At 26.7% G+C, this 21693-nt stretch overlaps 1 protein-coding gene across 8 annotated transcripts in view; it reads left to right on the forward strand.

The window, feature by feature from the left end:
* The window catches only part of LOC117179349 (nuclear receptor coactivator 3-like), a 316751-nt gene that overhangs the window by 216148 nt on the left and 78910 nt on the right, over positions 1–21693 (forward strand). For all 8 annotated transcript variants that reach the window (XM_033371033.1, XM_033371038.1, XM_033371039.1 and 5 more), the window contains 4 exons: positions 6476–6592; positions 10072–10249; positions 13302–13669; positions 17120–17349. In XM_033371033.1, the coding sequence (XP_033226924.1) occupies positions 6476–6592; positions 10072–10249; positions 13302–13669; positions 17120–17349 (893 nt within the window). The remainder of the gene's footprint in view (positions 1–6475; positions 6593–10071; positions 10250–13301; positions 13670–17119; positions 17350–21693) is intronic.

The raw sequence follows: 21693 nt of genomic DNA on the forward strand, positions 1-21693 counted from the left end.
GCCTCTTAAATAATGTTATTACATATTCAATATGGATATTTCAATACAATTTATATATCTGATTACGCAAACAAGTTGTGCTGGGACAGGAAGTGTTAATGTTAACGTGCTCATAAAACATTGCCTCGTAGGAGTAGAACAATGGCAGTTCGTTTGCTAATATCTCTGATTCGTATCTACAATTTTTTGACCTCTCAAAAAGTTTGCCATCCTGGATAACTGTTTCTGCTTTACTCATATCAATTATCAAGACTCTCTTGTCCCAGCAGAACTGTATTTTTTTACATGAATGGAACCTATCGCTCTGCGAGGATACGTCGAACCTGAGATGTATCTCTTCTTTCTTTTTTCTACTTCAAATTTGCGTCAAGCGACCACCTGTGAAAGTCTCATTAAAAAACGATGCTAGATTCTCTTCTTGGTTCTTCGTTTGTTTAGCAATGAAAGCGTTGCTTTTTTGTTAGTTGACGAACCTGAATCATGCGGAAGATGTGCGAATTGACGAAAATGGGACGAAAGTCGAGAGACGGTCGATTCTCCACGGTCGAGAGGTGACGCCGGAAGAATTTGCAGCAAATCGCAGTGCGATGCACGAAATAAGCGCCGTGAAAATAGTGGCAACGTCGCATCATGCCGCCAGCCGGACTCCTTGTACTACCACGAAGTCACCGACTTTTCGAGGCCACATATTAACTCATTGCGATTACGACGCGATCTGTCGGCCGCGGGAAATACGAGCTCAAGGTCATTCCCTCGCATCGACCGTGAACCCCCGATGGTAAGGCAGGAATTGCACTTACCGCTACTCTCACATCCCGTTCCTGACTTCGCTATCTATATTTGCCTCGAAACGAGTTCGCGATTACGGAAAATGGGATTTTATACGACTTATGGGATCTTCCTCTGCTTTTCAGGGCTTCTTCCATATACACAAAATTAGCTTCCTCATTCGTTGATGCTTACATGATAAAGGAGGGTAAAAAAAAATTTTTTTTTTACTTTTTTCTTTCTTTCTGGGGTCAATGACTCCGGAAAAGGGAGGTCTGGATTCAATGACCCGCTGAGATAGATTAACTGCGGAGTCAAACATTCTTTTTCACGCACTGCAGAATAATTGCATCGTCCTTTTCGTTCGGGTTTCCAGTCTTTATTTGCCGATGATAATTTTCAAGTTTTGTTCGGAGAATGAACTCTGCTTTTTTTATCTGCATTCTAGATGGCTATATAGTATTTTTAGGTCGTTGCACCCATTTATTCTTTGTTATGTTTAGTGATGAGATTCTTTGTAGGTTTCAATGTGAGGTTTAAATTTCACAATTTTTTGCACAATTATTTGTCAGCATTTTTTATTACCTTATAAAATTATATTTTAAAGAATTAAACAAAATTCAATCTTTTAGACGATTAAAAAGATTATACACAGAAAATGCCCCTTAATTTTGTTCGAATATTTGAAGCAATTTTATAAGTTATTACAAATTTCAAGATAATTTATGGTATTTCAATGTATTAAAAAATAATAGAGATTTTGCAAGGTCTGTGTTATTTTCTAGGAAAGAGTTCTTATTTTTGTCGATGACATTTTCCAAGTTTTGTTCGGAGATTGAACTCTGGTTTTTTTCATCAAGATGACTATAGAATATTTTTTAGGTCGTTGCTTCCATTTATTCTTTGTTATTTTTAGTAATGAGATTCTTTGTGATCTTCAATGTAAGGTCTGGATTTTATCTCAATTAGAAAAAATCCTTTCTAAGATTATTTTATTGTCTTATAAATATATCTTTCGAAGAATTCAAAAGATTTCGAAGAATCAAGGATTTCAAAGATTTTGAAAAATGTTAAGGGATTTAAAAGGATTTAAACGATTTTAGGGATTTTAAATGATTTTAAGTTATTTCAAGGATTTTATAGGGTATTCAAGTTTTTAGAGTATTTGAAAATATTCCAAGAGATTTCAGAGAATTTTACAGATTTCAAGGGATTTCAAGAGATTTCAGAAAGTTTCATATGATTTCAGAATATTAAAAAATTTTCAAGAAAAGAACATTAGCAAATTTCTAGAGAATTTTAAGGAATAAATTGCATGGAATGTAATTTTACGAGACTGCTAGGGATTTCTATACATTTTATTCTTACTTTTTCTATTCAGTTTCACATTCTTTATTTGTCGATGTTAATTTTCAAGTTTGGTGGGCGAATGAACTCTTATTTTTTATCTAGATGGCTATATAGTATTTTAAGTTCGTCGTACCCATTTATTCTTTGCTCATTACATCTTTTTGGGAAAAGTGAATGATTTCAAAAGATATTTAAACGTTTTGAAAAGGTAAAAAAATATCTTATAACTTGAGAGAATTCCAAAATCTTTCAAACGAAATGTAAATTTGTTTAAATTTCGAAAAAAGAAGATTTATAAGAATTTTGAAAAATTTTAAGGGAATAACGAAATTTTGAAAAGAATAAATAAATTTTCTTGAGATTTCTGGAAAAAATTTTTATGATATTTTAGTTCAAAAAAATTAATTTCAAGTTAATTTTTGAAAAGATGTCAAAAGATTTCCAAAATTGGCAAAAAAAAAAAGAATCCAGAAGATTTTAGTGAAATTTTTTAAATCATTCACAATTTTCTTTTTAATTTTAGGAAAAATTCAAATGATTTTAAAATAAGTTAAGAAGGCTCAATAGTGTGTGAAAAAATATGAATAAAAGAATTTCAAGATTCATGCTAAAATTCAAATGATTCTTTGTTTTCAACCAAAAAATCTAACAGAAAATTGAACATGATGTCAGAAAATTTTCAATAACTTTTTCAAATTTCGAATAGGAATATAAAAATGTATAAAAATTGGTGTAGGATTTTATCAATTTTTAGGAAAATTGAATTATTTCCAAGGATTTTAAAGAATTTTAAAGAATTTCTAGAGAACTCTAGGGAATCAATTAAATTGAATGTAATTTTAAGAGACTGCTAGGCATTTCTGCACATTATATAGTTTCTTTTTTATTTGCTTTTACATTCTTTATTTGTCGATGTTAATTTTCAAGTTTGGTGGGCGAATGAACTCTGCTTTTTATCAAGATGGCTATATAGCATTTTTAGGTCGTCGTACCCATTTATTCTTTGTTATGTTTATTATTGAGAATCTTTGTGATTTTTAGTATAAGGTTTAGATTTTATCTTTCAAAACATTTCAAGGGATTTCTAAAAACGTCATGACATTTCAACCGATTTCAAACAGTTTTAAAGGGCTTTTGTTTATTTCCGTGAATTTGAAAGGATTTTATAGAGTTTCAAAGCTTTTAGAGTATTTAACAAAATTCCTAGAGATTTCAGAAAATTTCAGGTTTCAAGGGAGTCCTAAAAATATCACGATGTTTGAACAGATTCTAAGGGGGTAATTGCACCCATTTATTATTTGTAATGTTTATTAATAAGATTCTTGATGATTTTAATGTAAGGTTTACATTTTATTTCAATTTTAAAATATTATTTGTAAGAATTTGGTATTTTCTTATAAAGATATCGCTAAAAATATAAATAATTTAATTTGAATTTCGAAATTTTCGGGTTTCCTAAAGGAAGTAAGTTTTAAATCCTTTGTTGAATGATTACAAGTTAAAAATAATGCATATATCTCGAGTATTTCTTGTCTAATTTCAACAATTGCACCTTCAATTATTGATTAACGAGAGCTTTGTTGTCATTTTAAATGCCAAAATTGGTATAACAAAAAGGTTTTAAACAATTATTATACTTTTTATTAGAAGAACAGATAAAAAATATCAAATTTAAGGCGACGCGATTATTTCTGTTATTTTTTAAATGAAAAGTGCTTCAACTCTTAATCATTTTTTATTTATATTTTACAGTTTCAAAATTAAATCTACAAAGAACCCTTTTCAATCAGAAAAATGACAGAATTTTATAAAATAAGTTTGTAAATGGGTTTATTTCAAATTTACAAAATTAGAAAATGAATATGTAGCTAAAAGTTTTAAATATTTGGGGTTTTATGTAAACATTCGGTTTCATAATATAGAAATAGAAATGAGTTTGAATTGAATCATTTTCAATTCAGAGCACGTCAAAAAGTGAATTACTTTAAATCAAGAAATTCAAAATTGCTTTGTTTCATATTTAAATAGTTAAAGTTTGTTCAATTTTGAATTAAAAAACATGTTATTTCAGTACTTTAGACTTGTTTCAGAAGTAAAAGTCTAATTTTAAATTTCAAATTAAAAGGATTTGAAAATGAATAATTAGAAATTTTAAAAACCTGGGCAGCTCTACCATTTCTACTGATTTATCGGAAGATCTACTGACTTTTTAGACTGGCTACTGATATACTGATTTCACTTGAAATCTTCGGTTTTTTTTTCTCTAGTCGGAGTTTAGTTTTAATAATATTTTAATAATATTTTTTGAAAGATTAAATCTGAGTGTGATTTAGGAATAATGAGGATAACAATAAAAAGTGGTATAACTGTATCGCTTATTATCCTGAGAAAATGAAACTTTTCGCGTCAAGACAATTAAAGTTTTACCCGAGAGAAAATGAAAAATGGCTGCCGAATCTACGTTTTGATTGGTTAGTTCTCTTGCAATGTGAATGAATAAATGCTTGAACTGGGGAAAATGCTTTATATTATGTCATTTTACTTATGTATCTCGAAACTCTATCACTTAACTGTATTTTTATCATTATAATCATGATTCAAATATTTTGATCAATCTCTCGATTTTTTCAAAATCTTCCGATAAAAAGCTCCTGACTTTTTGTGTCGACCGCTGGCAGCGCTGAAAGCAGGTTTTCATATAAGCAATCGGTTTCTACACAGAAAAATCGGGTTTCTACTTTAAAAGATTTAAAGGTTGAGACTAAGCGTACAACAGTTCTACTTTAAAATCAATTATTTTAACAAATTGTATAGAAACAAATCGGTATCTGAATATAAACTCGTTAATATAAAACTGTCAAATGATGAAATAAATTATTGAAAATATTGTACAGATTTCATGTTGGTGCTTTTTGCTGAAAATTAGAAAAAAATTCAATTTAAAAATCATATGAGTTATAAAAAGGAATAATCGTTATTATAAATAAAGTTGTATTAAAGATGATTTTTGAATACGAAATAGAAATCCTTTGTTTAATCCCGGAAATGAGCCACTGAGGAAACCGGAATACCATTGAGGATGATTAATGATAAAAGAATTCAGAGCCCCCTTCTCAGCAACCGTTTCTTGTCGACTAAAAGGGCCAATGTTTATGACATTGTCCCTGGAAAAGGAAAGGAATAGAGAACTTCTTTCACATTCAAAAACATCATGATTCCAATTTCTTTACAAAATAATTTTTTGAAACACTTTTTAAATTTTAGTTTTGTTTAAAAATATTTTTTTATTGAGGGTGTCTACCGGGAAATAGCCGGGAATTCAGAAGACAAATTTTGCAGGATATTACAAATTTTTTGGGAAAACTGAAATATATTAAAAGGTAATAAGTTTTGAAATGATTACAAAATATTTTATAGCTTGAGAAAATTTCGAAATATTTTGAACGAAATGTAGATTTCTGAAAATTTCGAAAAAGGAAGCTTTATAAGAATTTTAAAAGGTTTCAAGAGAATAAAAAAATATTCTTAAGGTTTTTGCGAAATTTTAAAATTATATTCTAGTTAAAAAAATTAATTTGAACATAATATTTATAAGGATTCTAAAAGATTTCTTAAAATTTTCAAAAAAAGAATCTGGAAGATTTTGTGAATGTTCTTCAAATTTTCGGAAAAATTAGAATGATTTAAATGGAATTTAGAAGACTTCACGTTTCAAAGCAATTTAAAACTAATTTAAAGTTTGGAACTTTAGAAGCGTTTTAAGAATTTCGAATAGTGTCAAGAGAATACAAATTTTTTCTTAGGATTCATTGAAAAATTTCAAATGATTTTTAGTTCGAACAATGACTTCTAAGAGAAAATCGATAATGATTTTAAATCATTTCCTGAAATAACAAAAAAGAAAGTGAAAAATTTTAACGCAAAATTTGTCAATTTTGCAAGATTACAAAATTTTAGAAAAAATTCGTATAAGATTAAAGTTTCATATTTTTTAAATTTGAGTTTAAAAGATTTTGAACAAAAAATTTAGATATATTTTTTATTTCTTCTGGATTAGCGATTAATTATTGAATAATTATTGAAGAGTTATTACAGAAAAATCATTATAAAAATGATTTATTTTAATATTAAGTGAAGTTTACATTAACTATGTTATAAACACGCGTAATTATAATTCAAATATCCTAATAAAATATTAAGAAATTTTTTTATTACTCTGAATAATAATCATCAATTAATTGCTAGTATCAAAGACATTACAAATTATATCTAATAGTGATTTACTAATTAGAATGCCAAAAATAATAATTTTCTGAATTAGATTCTTAATTTTTTATTTTTTTCGATTTTGTTATAGATTCGGCACATCAAGCAACAAGAGAATTCCAATAGTCATGCTGTTCAGCAGGGAGAAGTTTCCTCGTCAAATCCTAGCCTTATTTCCAACGATAAAGTTGGCCCTATGTTACTTGAGGTTTGTATTTTTTTTAATTCTAAAAAGAAAAAACTGGAGATCAGACCTTTGTCGATAGGAAAAATCATATCTCTGGAAAAAAAGGTTTTCTATGAGTTTAAGAATCGAAATAACATTACTGGTTATTTCATTTTCAAATAACGAACATTACTTTCAATGAAAAATGTTTCAAACTTACTGAAAAAAATTTATTTGACAAATTTTTGTCAAACATTTTTCTATTTTTGAAAGTAAACTTTTCTATTTCTGAAATCGTTTTAACGATTTTAAAAAACAATTAAAACGTTTTTTAAATTCAACCATTTATTTTTAATTTATAAGAAGTGACAGTAAAAAAATCAGTTACAAAAACCATTGTTAAAATCATTATTTCTCGTAAATTTTAAACTTTTTTCATTAAAATAATTTTTGTTTATTAGACAGTTTGTTTTGAAGTCAGGGAATTTTTTCGATAGAGTGCTTATTTTTCGTTTTAAATTGCAATATAAAATTGAATAATAATGATTTTTCATTTGTAAATGTAACTTTATGTTACTATATTTAATTATTTTGTTAAAAATCCGTTTTTTCGTTTGCAATTAATTTTTTAAACTAAGAATCGAACGATTCTATTTTCGGTTCGAAAATAATATTTTATAGTTTATAATTCAAGTATATGGTTGAAAATTCATGTATAACTGTTTTTTATTAAAATTAATCTTTTTCTTTGAAATATCAACAAAATGAGGTATTTTGTTGAAAATTCCTTCTTTTCTTTAGTTGATAATTAATTTTTTTTAATGAAAATTTAACTATTCCTTTTTTAGTTGAAAATCGATCCTTTTCAGTGGAAATTCAACTAATTGTTTGCAAATTCAACTGTTCGGTACAAAATTAACTTTTTTGTTGAATATAAATATTTCCGAGGTGAAAATGAAAAAACAAAAAGTTCTTTTTGTTTTTAAAATTCAATTTTTCGTTGAAAGTTCAACTGTTTGGTAGATAATTCGCCTTTTTTGGTTGAAAATTAAACTATCTCGGTGAAAGTTGAGCTACCTTGTTAACAATTCAATTTTTGGTGAAAGATTCAGCTCTTTCATTTAAAATTTAACTTTTTTTAATTGCTTGTTTTCGCTTGAAAATCTTTTTTTTTTAACCTGAAAGTTTTACTGTTTAACTTTTTGGGTTAGAAAATTCGACTGTATGGTTGAAAATCAACTTTTTTGGTTGAAATTTAATATTTTTGGGATAAGTTTCAACGGTATTTTTTCCAGATAATTCGTCTTTTCGGCTTTAAATTTCAACAGTTTGATAGAAAATTCAACCATTTTGTTGTGAATACAACTTTTGTGTTAAAAATACACTTTTTTTGAGAAATAATTTTTTTTTTTGGAGTTGAAAATTCAGAAATTTCACCATTTTGTTGAATATTCAACTATTTCGTTGAAAATTGAACTATTTGTTTGCAGGCTAACTTTTTTTGGAAAATTCATATTTTTTATGAAATGTATTTTTTTTTATCCTAGTTAAGAAAAAAAGAATTCGACTTATAAATTTTCAAATATTTTGTGTGACATAAAAGCAGAATCTCTTAAGTCTAGTAGATCATGAAATCAATTATTTACAGGTAATTGTTAAAAGGAGAGTATCACTCGTGTACTCAGAAATTTACCTGAGAAAAGACAAGCTTTAGAAGTTTATATGCTCTTGGCATTCGTAACCTGAATGTTAAATTTGCTTTCTTGTGTGCAAGTATAATGAAGTTCAAAGTAAGTGTTTATTAGGTTTCAAAAGGAAATGAAAACATCCTAGCCAGTTTTAGCTTAATGATAAGAGCGCTATCAGCATTTCACACCCTCGTAGCTCCAGCTCCATATAAAAATTCTGAAACTTTGGCCTATGACACATACAATTATCATTTAAGTCCTTTTAAATTTCTTTTTGGTGCATTTTTTACCTAAAATATAAATTCTCTTGTGTTCAATTGAAAAAAAAATATTATAGATTCTCTTGTACATATTTTAATCTTCTCATGCTCTTCCATTTCTTCTAAAGTGCATGCGTTTTTGCTGCATAGATTTTAATTTTTTTAATGTTTAGACAGTAATCAAGGCAGACTTCACATTCTCCTATTCTTCTATTTTCCCCTTTTTGAGAGAATTCCTCTTTTTTTCTCCTGTTCAACAAAAAAAATTCCCCCTTTTCTCGTTTTCTTTTTAATTAAATTCAAACTGAATTTATACAACCCAATCAGAATCTCTCAATAATTTGGTCGAAAGTTTCTTTAAATTATTTTCAATTGAAAAGTCTCCTACTATATTTTTGGGAAAGAATTAATTCCTTTTGGTTAGAAATGTAATTATTTTGTTGAAAATTTAACCATTCTGTTACAACTCACCTTTTTTAAAATTAAAAATTCGACTATTTTATTGAAACTAAACTTTTTTTGTTTGAAATTTCAACTGTTTTGTAGAAAATTCGCCTTTTTGATTGAAATGTGAACTGTTTTATGGAAAATTCGTCTTTTTGAATTTAAAAATCCAATATTTATTGAAAATTAACTTTTTTTTAAAAGCGCATCTTTTTTGGGTAAAAATTTATATTTTTGGGTGGAAAATTTAACTGTTTTTTGGAAATTCGCCTTTTTGACTTAAAGATTCTACTATTTGGTTGAAAATGAACTTTTTTGGTTGAAAATAAATATTTTTTGGTTAGAAAATTAAGTGCTTCATATGAAATTCGTCTATTTGGCTTAAAATTTCAACCGTTTGATAGAAAATTCCATTATCTGGTAGAAAATTTAATTTGTTGTTCATAATTAATATTTTTGGGCTCAGAATTCAACTGTTTCATAGATTTTTTTTTTGCTTGAAATATCAACAGTTTGCTAGAAAATTAAAATATATGGACGAACATTCAATTGTTTTTTTTTTTTAGAACATTTGTCTTTTGGCTTAGGGTTAAATAATTTGGTGGAATTTTATAAATTTAATTTATGAAGAATCCTTCTTGGTTGGAAATTCAACTCTTTTGTTGAAAATTCGTCTTTTTGTGTTCATAATGTATGTGTTTTAATTGACACTTCAACTTTTTTGTTGAAACATTAGCTATTTGCTCGAAAATACATCTTTGTAGGCTGGCAATTCAACTATTTTGTTAATTTTAAAATTCAACTATTTTAATTAAAATATAATATATGTTGACTTGAAATCTTCTGAATGTGGCACCTACATAAGTTTAATTTGAAATAATTTATTGCCCTATTATTCCCCTATTTTCGTAAAAATTCACCCTATTCATCCCTGCTTCGAGAGAATTTTGGGCTGTGAAATCTGCCAAGGCCAAAAAATTATGTCAAATCTTAAGCGCAAATTAATATACAAATGTATTTTCTTATTTGATCTTAATAGTAAATATGTACAGAAAGTTTTCGAATTGTGTGCAGCATTTCATTAATTGAGAGTAAAACATGAGCATTGGTTTTTATTTTTATTTTTCAGGCGTTAGATGGATTTCTATTCGTTGTAAACACTGAGGGGCGTGTGGAGTACGTAACGGATAATATAACCGAGTATATAAATTACACTAAGGATGATGTACTTGGAAAGGATATTTATAATATAATTCATCATGGAGACCACAACACCTTCATGCCTAGTCTGTCACCAATGACATTAGGTCAGTATTGCTTTCTTTTTATTGTCCTGAAAAAACTTCGCTTGTAGTTGCAAGTCTCTTAAAACCTGAAAATTAGAGAAAAGACAGGGACTTTGCAGAAAAAGGGCTATAACATCAGGAATAATCAGGGCTGTCACATATTCGTTTTTAGTCACTTTTTTCTCTGATCAGTTTTTTCGTCCCTTTTCAAAGACAAAGTTATTACACTATTCAAAATATAAAGAAAACTTTAATTTTTCAAGAGCTTTAAAAAGTTTCAAGTGATTTGAAGAGATTTCAATGGCTTTGAAATATTTTCGGGTAATTTACAAGATTCCGAAGAATTTTCAATCTATTTCAGTGATTTGAAGGGATTTCAAATGATTTAAAAGTATTTCTAAAACATCCCAGGGATTTTCAAGAGCTTTAAAAAGTTTCAGCTTATTAAAAAATTTAATATTTTAGGGTATTTAAAAGATTCCAAGGCATTGTGAAGGGATTAAAAAATTTGCAAGGAATTTTTGAGGATTTAAATGATTTTAAGGGATTGTGAAGAATCCCATAGCATTTCCCAAGGATTTCTGTGTTTTTAAGGGATTTTGAAAGCTTTTAAGGTATCTTATTTTTCTACGATTTCAGGAAATAAAATAAGGTTTCATGTAATTGTATGAGATTGTGTAAATATTTTAATGTATTCAAAAAAATTTATTCACAACAATTGAGGAATTTCAAATATTTTAAGGTATTTCCAAAAAATGTAAGAGCTTTTTTAAGATTTTAGTGTGTTTTAAACGATCCCAAGGATTTTTTCTTTGATTTCATTAATGTTAAGAGATTTAAATTTATTGTAAAGACTTCAGGGTATTAAAAAAATTCCAACAAATTTTCAAGAGATTTAAAAAGTTTCATGGGCTTTTGAAGATTCCAAGGAATTTTTAATTGTGTTCAATAATTTTAAGGGCTTTCAAATTGTTTAAAAAATTGAAGCTTAGTTTAAAAGATTTTGAGAAATTTTCAATTGATTTCAATAATTTCAATAATTTGAGGGGATTACAAGTAATCTAAAAGATTTTTGGATATTTAAAAAAATTCTAATCAATTTTTAATAGGTTCAAAAAATTGCAAGGGATTTCAAATGATTTTACTGGATTTGAAATGATTGTACTTGATTTACAATATCTTAGTGTATTTTTAATAGATTTTAATAGTTTAAAGTGTATCTAAAATATTTTTGATGATTCTGGGATATTAAAAAAAAATTGCAAGCAATTCTGAGGTAATTAGGAAAATTTCAAGATATTTCAAGAGCTTACTAATGTTTCAAGGGATTTCAAAATATCTCAAATTATTTGCAAAACTTTAGGGAATTTTTATGTATTCCGAGGAATTTTTAATTGATTTCAATTAATTTGAAGGGATTTCATTTTTTTTTAACGTTTAGGATATTTTAATAAATTCCAAGGTATTTTCAAGAAATTTTAACAATTTGATTTCATCTCCAAGGATTTTAATGATTTTAACGGATTTATTAAAAAGTGAATGCGTTTATAAAGAATTTCCTAGAATTTCGAAAGATGTAAAACTATTTTGTTGGAGCTAGAAGGTTTTCAAATATTTTCAAATATTTTAAAAGCTGTCAATGTAAACCAGAAAGAGTGCTAAAATGTTTTTTCGTATATATTGTAAATAATTTATTATTCAAAAAGAATTATAAAGCATATTTTAAATTGAAATTGGAACAATATTTATGGGTAAAATAGAAATAGGGAAAAATATTTCGTTCATTTGAACGTTCGGAACTTCAGGTTACATTATATTAATGGATTTCAAAGAATTTATTTACAAGAAATCAGGGACTTTCTTAGCTTTGAAAGCTTTAAAGAGAGTTTTAAATATTTTTTGGACTTTATTTGAATTCGCTTAAAATTTACTCTGATTTTTTAAAAACTTATTCTGAACTCTTTTGAATTTAAAAGAATTTTTTTAAATTCATTCAATTTGACTCACGTCGATGGATTTACATGTTTTTTCTTACTTTTTCTTTAATTCATCACCTTGAATTCTTATAGATTTGACAAAATGATTTGAAAATTCCCTTAAATTCTTCTAAATTCAATTCAATTTTACTGAAATAAATGAAATTTTGGGGGTTTAAAAAATGTACTTAAAATTATTTGAAACATTTTGAATTAATTATAACTCGGATTAACTTTTTTAAATTAAATCAGGCTGTAGCAGACATGAGATTAATAAAATGAATTGATGAAAACTGCTGTTAAAAAAAAAAAAAAAAAATCGAACGACCAAACTGACTACAACGAACAAACAAAAAAGCTCCTATTGTAATCTTAAAAAAATATATAAAGTAATAATCTTCGGACAAATATAGAAATGAGGAAAGAAAAATGAGAAGGCAACCAACCATATCACCTTCCTTCTTTTTTTCTTTCTTTCGTCTTTTTTATTTTTATTACTATCAAATTACAATAAAATAACATTTAAAAAAATAAAAAAATTATGTCTGAAAATTATGAATAAAACTTTGTTTAAATATTACAATAGGAGCTTTTTTTTGTTTGCTGTAGTCCAAATTTGGTCCTTCAATTCTTGTTTTTTTAACAGGAGTTTGCATCATATTGATTATTGGGCGTTAAATAGGATTTTTAATTTTGATTTTAATCTAATTTAAATTTCTTAAATTTATACTAAAATAAATATTTATGAATGAAAATGTAAATTTGTTTGATTCAATTCATAAAAAAAAAAGATTCTACAATAAAAACAAATGTTACGCGATTAAGATTTTGGTCTTTAAATATTAATGGTCAGGGAAAATGAAAAATGAGTTTTGCGGCCAATCTCCATTGGAAATTGGAAGGCGGCCATCCTGATTGAATTTAATATTAAGAATTCTTGAAGTAAATGTTGTTTTAAGGAAGATTTCCTCATAGAAAGGAGTTGAGTTTCGAGAATTGAGACATGAGTTGCGAGAATTTGTCAACTTGTGTTTGAATTGAGGATGAAGTAATGTTGAAAGGCGGGACTTTGATAGTTTATTCTTTTTTGTTCGCAGGCTGGACGAACGAGCCTCAATCTCAGACAAAGAATCGCATTTTCAATTGTCGCTTTCTTGTGAAGCCTCCGGATGACAAAGAGCAGACTATGGAACAGAAGCAACAACGCGTAAATAAGTACGAGACTATGCAAATTTGTTCTGCGCTTCTTGCAAACAATTCTGATCGTCTTGAAAGCGGTGATGTATCTTCGGAATCTTCAGATATTGGTCCATGCGTAATGTGTGTTGCTCGCAAAATTCCTGAGAATGAGGTTCCAATCAGCACCTCCATCCAACAGTTTACTTTCAAACTGGACCTGTCTGGCAAAATCCTTGCGCTAGATAACAGTTGGTTGTCGCAATCTTTCTGCAAGTACCTAAACAAGGTGAACTCTCTCTTTCTGGAAGCTCTCAGGAAGCTTTTGATATTATAAATGCTTCACATTTATTAAATAATATTATCAGGTCTCGGACGAAGTTTTTTTGAAGATGCGCCTATTTTGTTGATAGTTTTGTAAACAATTACGCTGATGCTACTCTTTTTAAATGATTTTATAGGGATTGAAAAATTGTAAGGGGTTTTAGAGAATTCCAAAGTTTTCAAACTTTTTGAAAAAAATTTCGAGGTATTACAAATTTTCAAATAATTTACGTTTACAGATTCAACAAATTTCAAGGAATTTCTAAGATTTCAAACGATTTTAAGGGACTTCAAAGTTTTATAACTTTTTGAAGGAATTTTAAGGATAATATAAATTTCCAAATAATTATTTGTTAATATTTAATATTCAGGGTATTTTAAATGATTTTAAAGGGTTTCAAAGCTTTTACCTTATTTTAAATGATTCAAGAGATATCAAAGATTCCAAGGGGTTTCAGAGAAATGTAATATTTTTACATTAAAATATAGGAATTTAAAGTATTTCAAGCATTTCAAGCGTACTTAAAAGAATATGTTTTCCTATTTTTGTGAAAAATCTCTTTATTTACCCTTTTTTTATAGGATACAAGAGCCCCAAACCTGTATTGTAATAAATTTATATCCTCAATAAGGTTAAGATCAGGGTGAATCGGAAGTAAAAAATTCTTGAATTCTTATTCACAGGGTGGCGACTTGACTGGGAAACCGGGAAATGACCGGGAACCTTATTGATCGAAAAAAATGGGAAACGACAGGGGATTTAATTAAAAACCCGGGAATTTACTTCTGATCGCAGAAAAAACCAAGTTTTCATTATTTTAATAATTTTGTTAAATTCAAAAAAGTGATTTCTACTTTATCTACAGTCGCAGAATTTTCAAATTACCTTAGTTTACTCTAATTAAATCAGAATTTATTATTGAATGTTTATTGCTTTCAATTATAAGAAAAACCTTTTGCAATTTTTTTCCTCTAAGATATTTTTTTGCTGGATTTATCACGTGTTATTTGCTTAATCCTCATTTATCCCAACTTGGAACAGAACATATTTATGGTTTTTATTTTAGGACATGGAGTTTCGGTAAAGAAATATTATTTCACTTGGAACAGGGAATTTTTGCATTTATAATTTTAATTGAAAATATAACTATTTGTTGAAAATCAATTTTTTTTTAACTAAAAATTTAACTATTCCAGTAGAAAATTGAACTATTTTGCTGAAAATCCGTTTTTTTTTTAATGAATTAGATTTTTATTATAAAACTTGACCATTCTATTTTTCGTTGAAATTTGATATTTTTTATTCAGAAATTAAACTAGTTCGAAAATTTATCTACTTTGTGAAAAATTCTCATTTTTTGTAGAAAATGAATCTTTATGATTGAAAAGTCATCTTTTCGGCTTAAAATTCAACAATTTCTGTTGAAGATTCATAATTTTAGTTGAAAATTCATCAATTTGGTTGAAAATTAACTTCTGTCATTGAAAATTGAACTATTTGTTATTTTAGTTGAAAATCGATCCTTGCTAGTTAAAAATTCAACAATTTGGATGAGAATTTATCTTTTTTAATTAAAAATTGAAATATTTCGTTGAAAAATCGCGTATTTTGTTTTAAAACCCCGATTTATAAAGTTTAACTCTTTTGTTAAAAATTAATTTTTTGTCGAAAAATGAGCTGTTTGATTGAAAACTTGTTTTTTATTTGGATGTTTTTTGATTGAAAATTATTATTATTTTGTTTTACTGAAAATGTAACTATTATTTCACTCGAATAGTCTATAATTTTAGTTAAAAATTCATTTCTTTAGCTGGACCTTCATTTTTTGACTAAAAGTTTAATTTTTCAATTAAAAAGAAAAATTATCCTTTTTAGTTGAAAATTCGTCTGTTTTTATATAAACTCTTGGTTGAAAATTAATGTTGTGGGTCAAAATTTCGTTTAATTCTAGTTAAAGATTCATCCTTTCAGTTAAAAATTCATTTTTCTAAATTTAAACTTCAACTATTCCAGTTAAATATTTACAATTTTATTAAAAAACTCATCACTTTGTTTTAAAATACAACTATTTTTTTAGACATTTTTTTGTGTGGAAAGTAATTTTTTTGACTGAAATTTTAACTTATTAATATTGAATATTCCCTAGTTTTAATTCAAAGTTTATTGATTGATTTATTATTTATTTCAGTTGAAGATTCGTTGCTGTAGTTGAAAACTCTTGTGTTCGGTTTAAAATTATATTTTTAAATTAAAAATTCATGTATTTTGATGAAAAATCGTATTTTTTGAAAGAAAATTATTTAAATATTTTGTTGAGAATCCGTCCGTTTTTAATTAAATTTTTCCACTGAAAGTTTAACTATTCCATTTTTTTTTCTAAAAAATGGATATTTCTTGGTGGAAAATTTAAGTATTTTTTTCCAAATTAATTTATATTGCAATATTGTGCTCTTTTGTGTTAAAGGATGTTTAGAATGAACACCATGAACTAAAATAAACGTTTGCCTTATGCGGAAAATTAGAATATGTTACTTTTAGTTGACCCGACAAAATTTAAAAATTTGATCTGAAGAAAACTCGGAAATTACCGTGAATTTGAAATCGTCCGCTGAATCGCCACCCTGATTCGATACAACTCGAAAAATTCTCCTCTTTACAAAGGTGTAAAATTTTTTTTTAATAAAAAATGGGTCAATTTTTAAAACTTATTCTATACTCTTTTGAACTTAAAAGATTTTTTCTGAATTCACTTAATCTGACTCACGTCTATGGATTTACCTTTTTTTTTAGTTTTTCTTTAATTCATCACCTGGAATTTTCATATATTTTATAAAGTTCTTTTAAATTCTCTTAAATTCTTCTAAATTCAATTCAATTCTACTGAAATAAATGGAAATTTGGGGATTTAAAAAATGTATTTAAAATTATTTGAAATATTTTGAATGAATGCAAACTCTTGTTAAAAAAAAAAAACAAGAATCGTAGGACCAAGTTTGGACCACAGCCAACAAACAAAAACACCTCCTATTGAAATCTTAAAAAAATAATAATTTTCGGACAAAAATAAAAAGAAGGAAAGAAAAATGAGAAGGCAACCAACTACATCCCCTTCCAACAACGTTTTTTTTATAAAAAATGGGTCAATTAAATAGGAATTATTTCTTGAAAAATAATTGATTAAATTTGTGTTTAAAAGAGTTTTGAAGTTCAAGAAAATTTGAAAACTATACTTACAAGAAGTTTTTCTAGGATTTCCTAATTTTTTTTGCGTTGTATCGATTTCGAATTCTAAATTTTTGGAATTTTTACTCACCCTAGAGTGGATCTCAGAAACTGTTTCCTGCTCTCATGAAGTTTGAGAATTTTCATGATGCTGATGATGAAGAGGAAGAAAATAACAAGTTATTTTTTTAGGACCTGATTGGTTCCACAATTCAGGACTTGTGTCACCCACATGATCTCAGTCAGCTGACTGCTCATTTAAAGTGCACCCAGGAAGGCAGCCATCGCTCAAGTCCTAAGTATCGACTTTGCTTGAGTGAAGACACGCTCCTCTACGTTCAAGCGAATTCAAGATTTTTCGCAGCTAGTGAGATGAGTGGATACGACTCGGATTACGTGATGTGCACCAACTCCATTTTGGGGTAAGTGGGCAGACCAATCTCGCGTGGCGAGAGATTAGACCGCCTTAGGCGCGCCAAGTTCTCTCCGTCAGACACGAGAATTATCGCAAAACTCCTCCATTCAGTCATACAGTTTTTCATCAAATTTCTAGGGATCCACGAAAACACTTGCTTGCTCCCTTTACCCTCATTTCTCTTTAAATATGCTAGATTTGAGAATACAAGATTTTAATTACGCGGGCAATTTCAGACCGGAAAGTGAGGGTTGCTACAAGACCTGGAAGAGCTGGAGAAGTTATGGAATTAAACAAAACAACAAATGACTGGAACTTTTTAAATCGTCTTTATTTGAAAGTCTTAATAATTTACTATTTTATAGGGAATTTTATATTTGAAAATTGGAAATGAAAAATTAAGTAAAAGGCCGATATCAGACATAGTGTAAGAATTAAATGAAAAGAAATGGAAGATTTAATGAGAAAGGCAAAAAGAACTGGAAGATGTTGAGGAAGAAATTCGTGTACTGATTAAATTTTGATAAATTTAAATGTAGAAAATTTTATTAATTCTTGCGATCCAAAAGTTTGATTTAAACTTTGTTAAAAAGTTCAGTGTTTTTTTTTATATTACTGTTATTTTCAAATGTAATCGTAATCTTTGCATAAATAGTTAGGCTATAATTGTTCCTAAAGTAATAACAAAAAAATAATAATATGGTTATGATTACAGAATACTTTTTTTCACTTTGATAAAAAAATGATTGAAACATATTTGTTACAATTCAATTTAATTGGCTGGATTACAAAAAATTAGACCTGGATTTTTTCAAAATCATACCTGGAAAACCAGGAAAAGTCATTGAATTTTATAATCAGACTTTTGTAGCAGCCCTGAAAGTAGTCTCGAGTATGGATTCTAAAATTTTAACTTGAATTTGCTGTATTTCAGTAGGAAATTTATGAGATTAAAAAAAAATCAACTAGTATTATTTGCTTGTAACTATATTCAATTTGTAAAAAAATTCTTTAATGTCAGAAGTCTTAAACAAATTATTTACCATTATTTAGAAATATAAAATTTCTTTTAAAAAATTGTACCATTTTAATTGAGAGCATTAAAAACTGAATAATTTCTCTTTAAAGCTTTATATTTAGCAATCCTTAACAGCTGAACATTTTGAAGTTGAAAACGTTTAAAATCAAATAATTTCAAATTCAATTACAGTCTTCACACTCTTTGGTTGAAATTTTAATTATTGTGTGGAAAATTCAACTATTTTGTTAAGTTTTCTTTTCTGCTTAAAATTTAACCCTTTTGTTGGAAACTTGACTGTTCTCTAAAAAAAATCTTCTTTTTGAAATAAAAATTCAACTATTTGGTTAAAAATTAATCCATTTTGTTAAAAAATCGCCAAGTTCAACTATTTGCTTGGAAATTCATCTTTTTGTTTGAAAATGATCTGTTTGTTTAAGTTTGCAATGCGTTTACAGTTTACAATGCGTAATTCAAAAATCTATTACTTAAACGATTTTCAATTTTAGATTTGTATTTTTAAACTTACATTTGTAATTTAAAAAATTTCAAAATGCTGTCTTGAACACTTGAAGAATTAAAAATTGAAAGGGTTTGAAGTTGATTTTTTTTTTATAAAAACATGTTTATTTCATCAACTGGAAATATAGATAAATAATTTTTTTTTAATGGATCTGTTATTTAAGTATTAAAAAATGAACACTAAATTATTTGACGAAACGATTTTAAATTCGTTCAAATTTGTAGAATTTCCAGGTTTAAGTGTTAAAAATTAAACGGTTTCTATTTCAAAGTCCGTCATGAAAAATATGTAAATGTATGATTGAAACTTTATAAACTATTTTCAAATTAAAAATAACTTCAAAATAATATATTCGTAATTAAAGGATTTTAGTAAATTTAAAAAGCATTAATTATTGAATATTTAGCAGTATTTGACTTTTAATTTAAGATCAGTAAATTGAAACCAAGTATTAAAAAGTAAACAATTTTCTACACCTTTTAAAACCTTTTTAAATAATCTCCTAAAATAAATTTCAAAATGAAAAATCATTTTCAGTTTTCCCAGGAATCTTAAGAAAGTGTTTATATTCTTTTGAAGCCTTTCACAATTCTTGAACAGCTTCTAAATTTTTTATTTGAAAACTGCAAAAATCTACATTTTGTTTTAAATAAGCCTATCATTTCAAGTTTTATATTAATTCTGAATCTTTTCAAAAACTGCTAAATAGCTTTTAAAATTGCTTAAATTTCTTATAGAAATAGTAAGTGTTCAATTATTATTCATACATTCAAATTTTACCAATTTTTGGCAGGATTTCCGAAAAATTGTATGAAAAATTCAATTCATTTTAAAAGACATTTAGATGTTCAGCAAAAAATTCGAAAATAATTTTAAATTTAAAACAACTTCTAAATCTCTCAAGATTTTGAAATAAATTTAGAGCATTGAAAATGATACAGTGGATTTATATTTTTGGATCTGAATCTGAATCTTAGAACTCTATACTTCAGACAAGTTAAAAATTCTAAATTTGGTCAGCTTTAAATTCTAATTTAATTTTTGAACTTTGAATTTTTAAATTTAAGAACGCTAAATTGAAAAGTGTTATTATTTTAAAGTGTTAATTATTATTGAACATTTTAACCATCATTTTTGACTCTTAAACTTCAATTTTAAAAGTTCAAAATCCAACAGTTCCACTTTAAAAGATTTAATTTGCAGTTTATTTTTTATTATATCAAATAGAAAAATTCTTAGTTTAAAAATTTTACTTTTTTAATTTCATTGACCGTGAAAAATGTTTGTGAACCGGGAAGTACCGGGAAATAACCGCAAATTTATTTCTCCGGTTAAAACGGTATCCCTGTATTAGTTGATGATTCATCTCTGGCTCAAAAATTAAAGTAATTTGTTGAAAATTCGTCATTCGAAATATAAACTGTTATAAACTTTCTTTGAGGAGTCATATTATTTGTTGAAAATAAAATTACGTGGTTGTAAGATCAACTGCTATGTTTGAAAAATTTTGTTGAAAAATCAGCCCTTTAGTTGAAAATTTAACTATTCAGTCAAAAACTCTATTATATTTTTTGTCGAGAGTAGATATTTTTTGGATTAAAAATTTATCTTTTTTGGTAGATAATTCATCTTTCTTGACTTAAATGTTTTTGAAAAAATTCGCCTTTTTGGCTTGAAAATTTAACTATTTGATTTTCGGTTGGAAAATAATTTTTTTATTACAACTATAGTAAGTTTTAAACATTTATCTTGCAATTGTTATTTCATGATTTTAGATAAGATTATTTTTAAATACTTCTCTTGAAACTAAATTTAGATCGTTGTGTAAGATTTGAAGTTATGTGATATTATTGTACGTGACTTTTCACAGGAAAATACTTCCAAGAGTTGACCAAATAAAAATGTAATAATATTCCAAATGTTTTATGCGAGAACATGAAAGCAAATACATTATGTAGAAACCCTGTAAGCACGCCCGTTGATCTAATTTTCTTATTTAAATTAAAAAAGTCATCATTTATTTAAAAAATATATTCTTGTCTGACGGAGAAAGTTCGACGTTATTTTAGTATCTAAGTGTGAAACTCTTATACACAATGTGGTGTGATAGCTACATTCTGCATAAAGGTTTCGTTTTTGTTTAATCCACTTGCTCTGCAAACTCAGCCGAGGATCATCATCACCAAATTTTGCACTATTGTTTAGGTTAGAGCTCATCTAGGTAGAGTTGAGATACAACCTATAGAGGAAACAAAACTTAATTTACCAAAAAAGAAGAATTTTCAACTAAAAAAAAAGGTAACTTTCAAACAAAAATCGAATAGTTAAATTTTCAGGTAAAAATGATTAATATTTTCCACCCAAAAATTTTTTTAAAACAAATTATATAATTTTTCAAGACAAAAACTGAGCTTTCAATTAAAAATGGATTAGTTTAATTTTTAGTTAATAAAATTAATTTTCTACTAAAATGATAATATTTAGCGAAATATTTCAATTATATACTAAGAAATATATATTAAAATAAATAAATAAATGTCTACTAAAATCATAAAACTTAAAGAAAAAGATGAATTTTTAACCCAATAGACGATTTATAAACTAAAAAAGATGAATTTTCGATCAAAGAAATTAATTTGAACGAAAATTATGAATTGTTTTCTACAATAAAATGTGTTTTTAACAAAATAGTTGAACTTCTAACCTAACATATTTTTTTACCAAAAAAAGGCGAATCTTTAACAAAATATATGAATTTTTATCTAGAAATATACATTTTCTACCCAAAAAGACACTTTTTCAATGAAAAT

Source organism: Belonocnema kinseyi, chromosome 9 (assembly GCF_010883055.1).
Source record: "Belonocnema kinseyi isolate 2016_QV_RU_SX_M_011 chromosome 9, B_treatae_v1, whole genome shotgun sequence".
Classification (NCBI taxonomy): Eukaryota; Metazoa; Arthropoda; class Insecta; order Hymenoptera; family Cynipidae; genus Belonocnema; species Belonocnema kinseyi.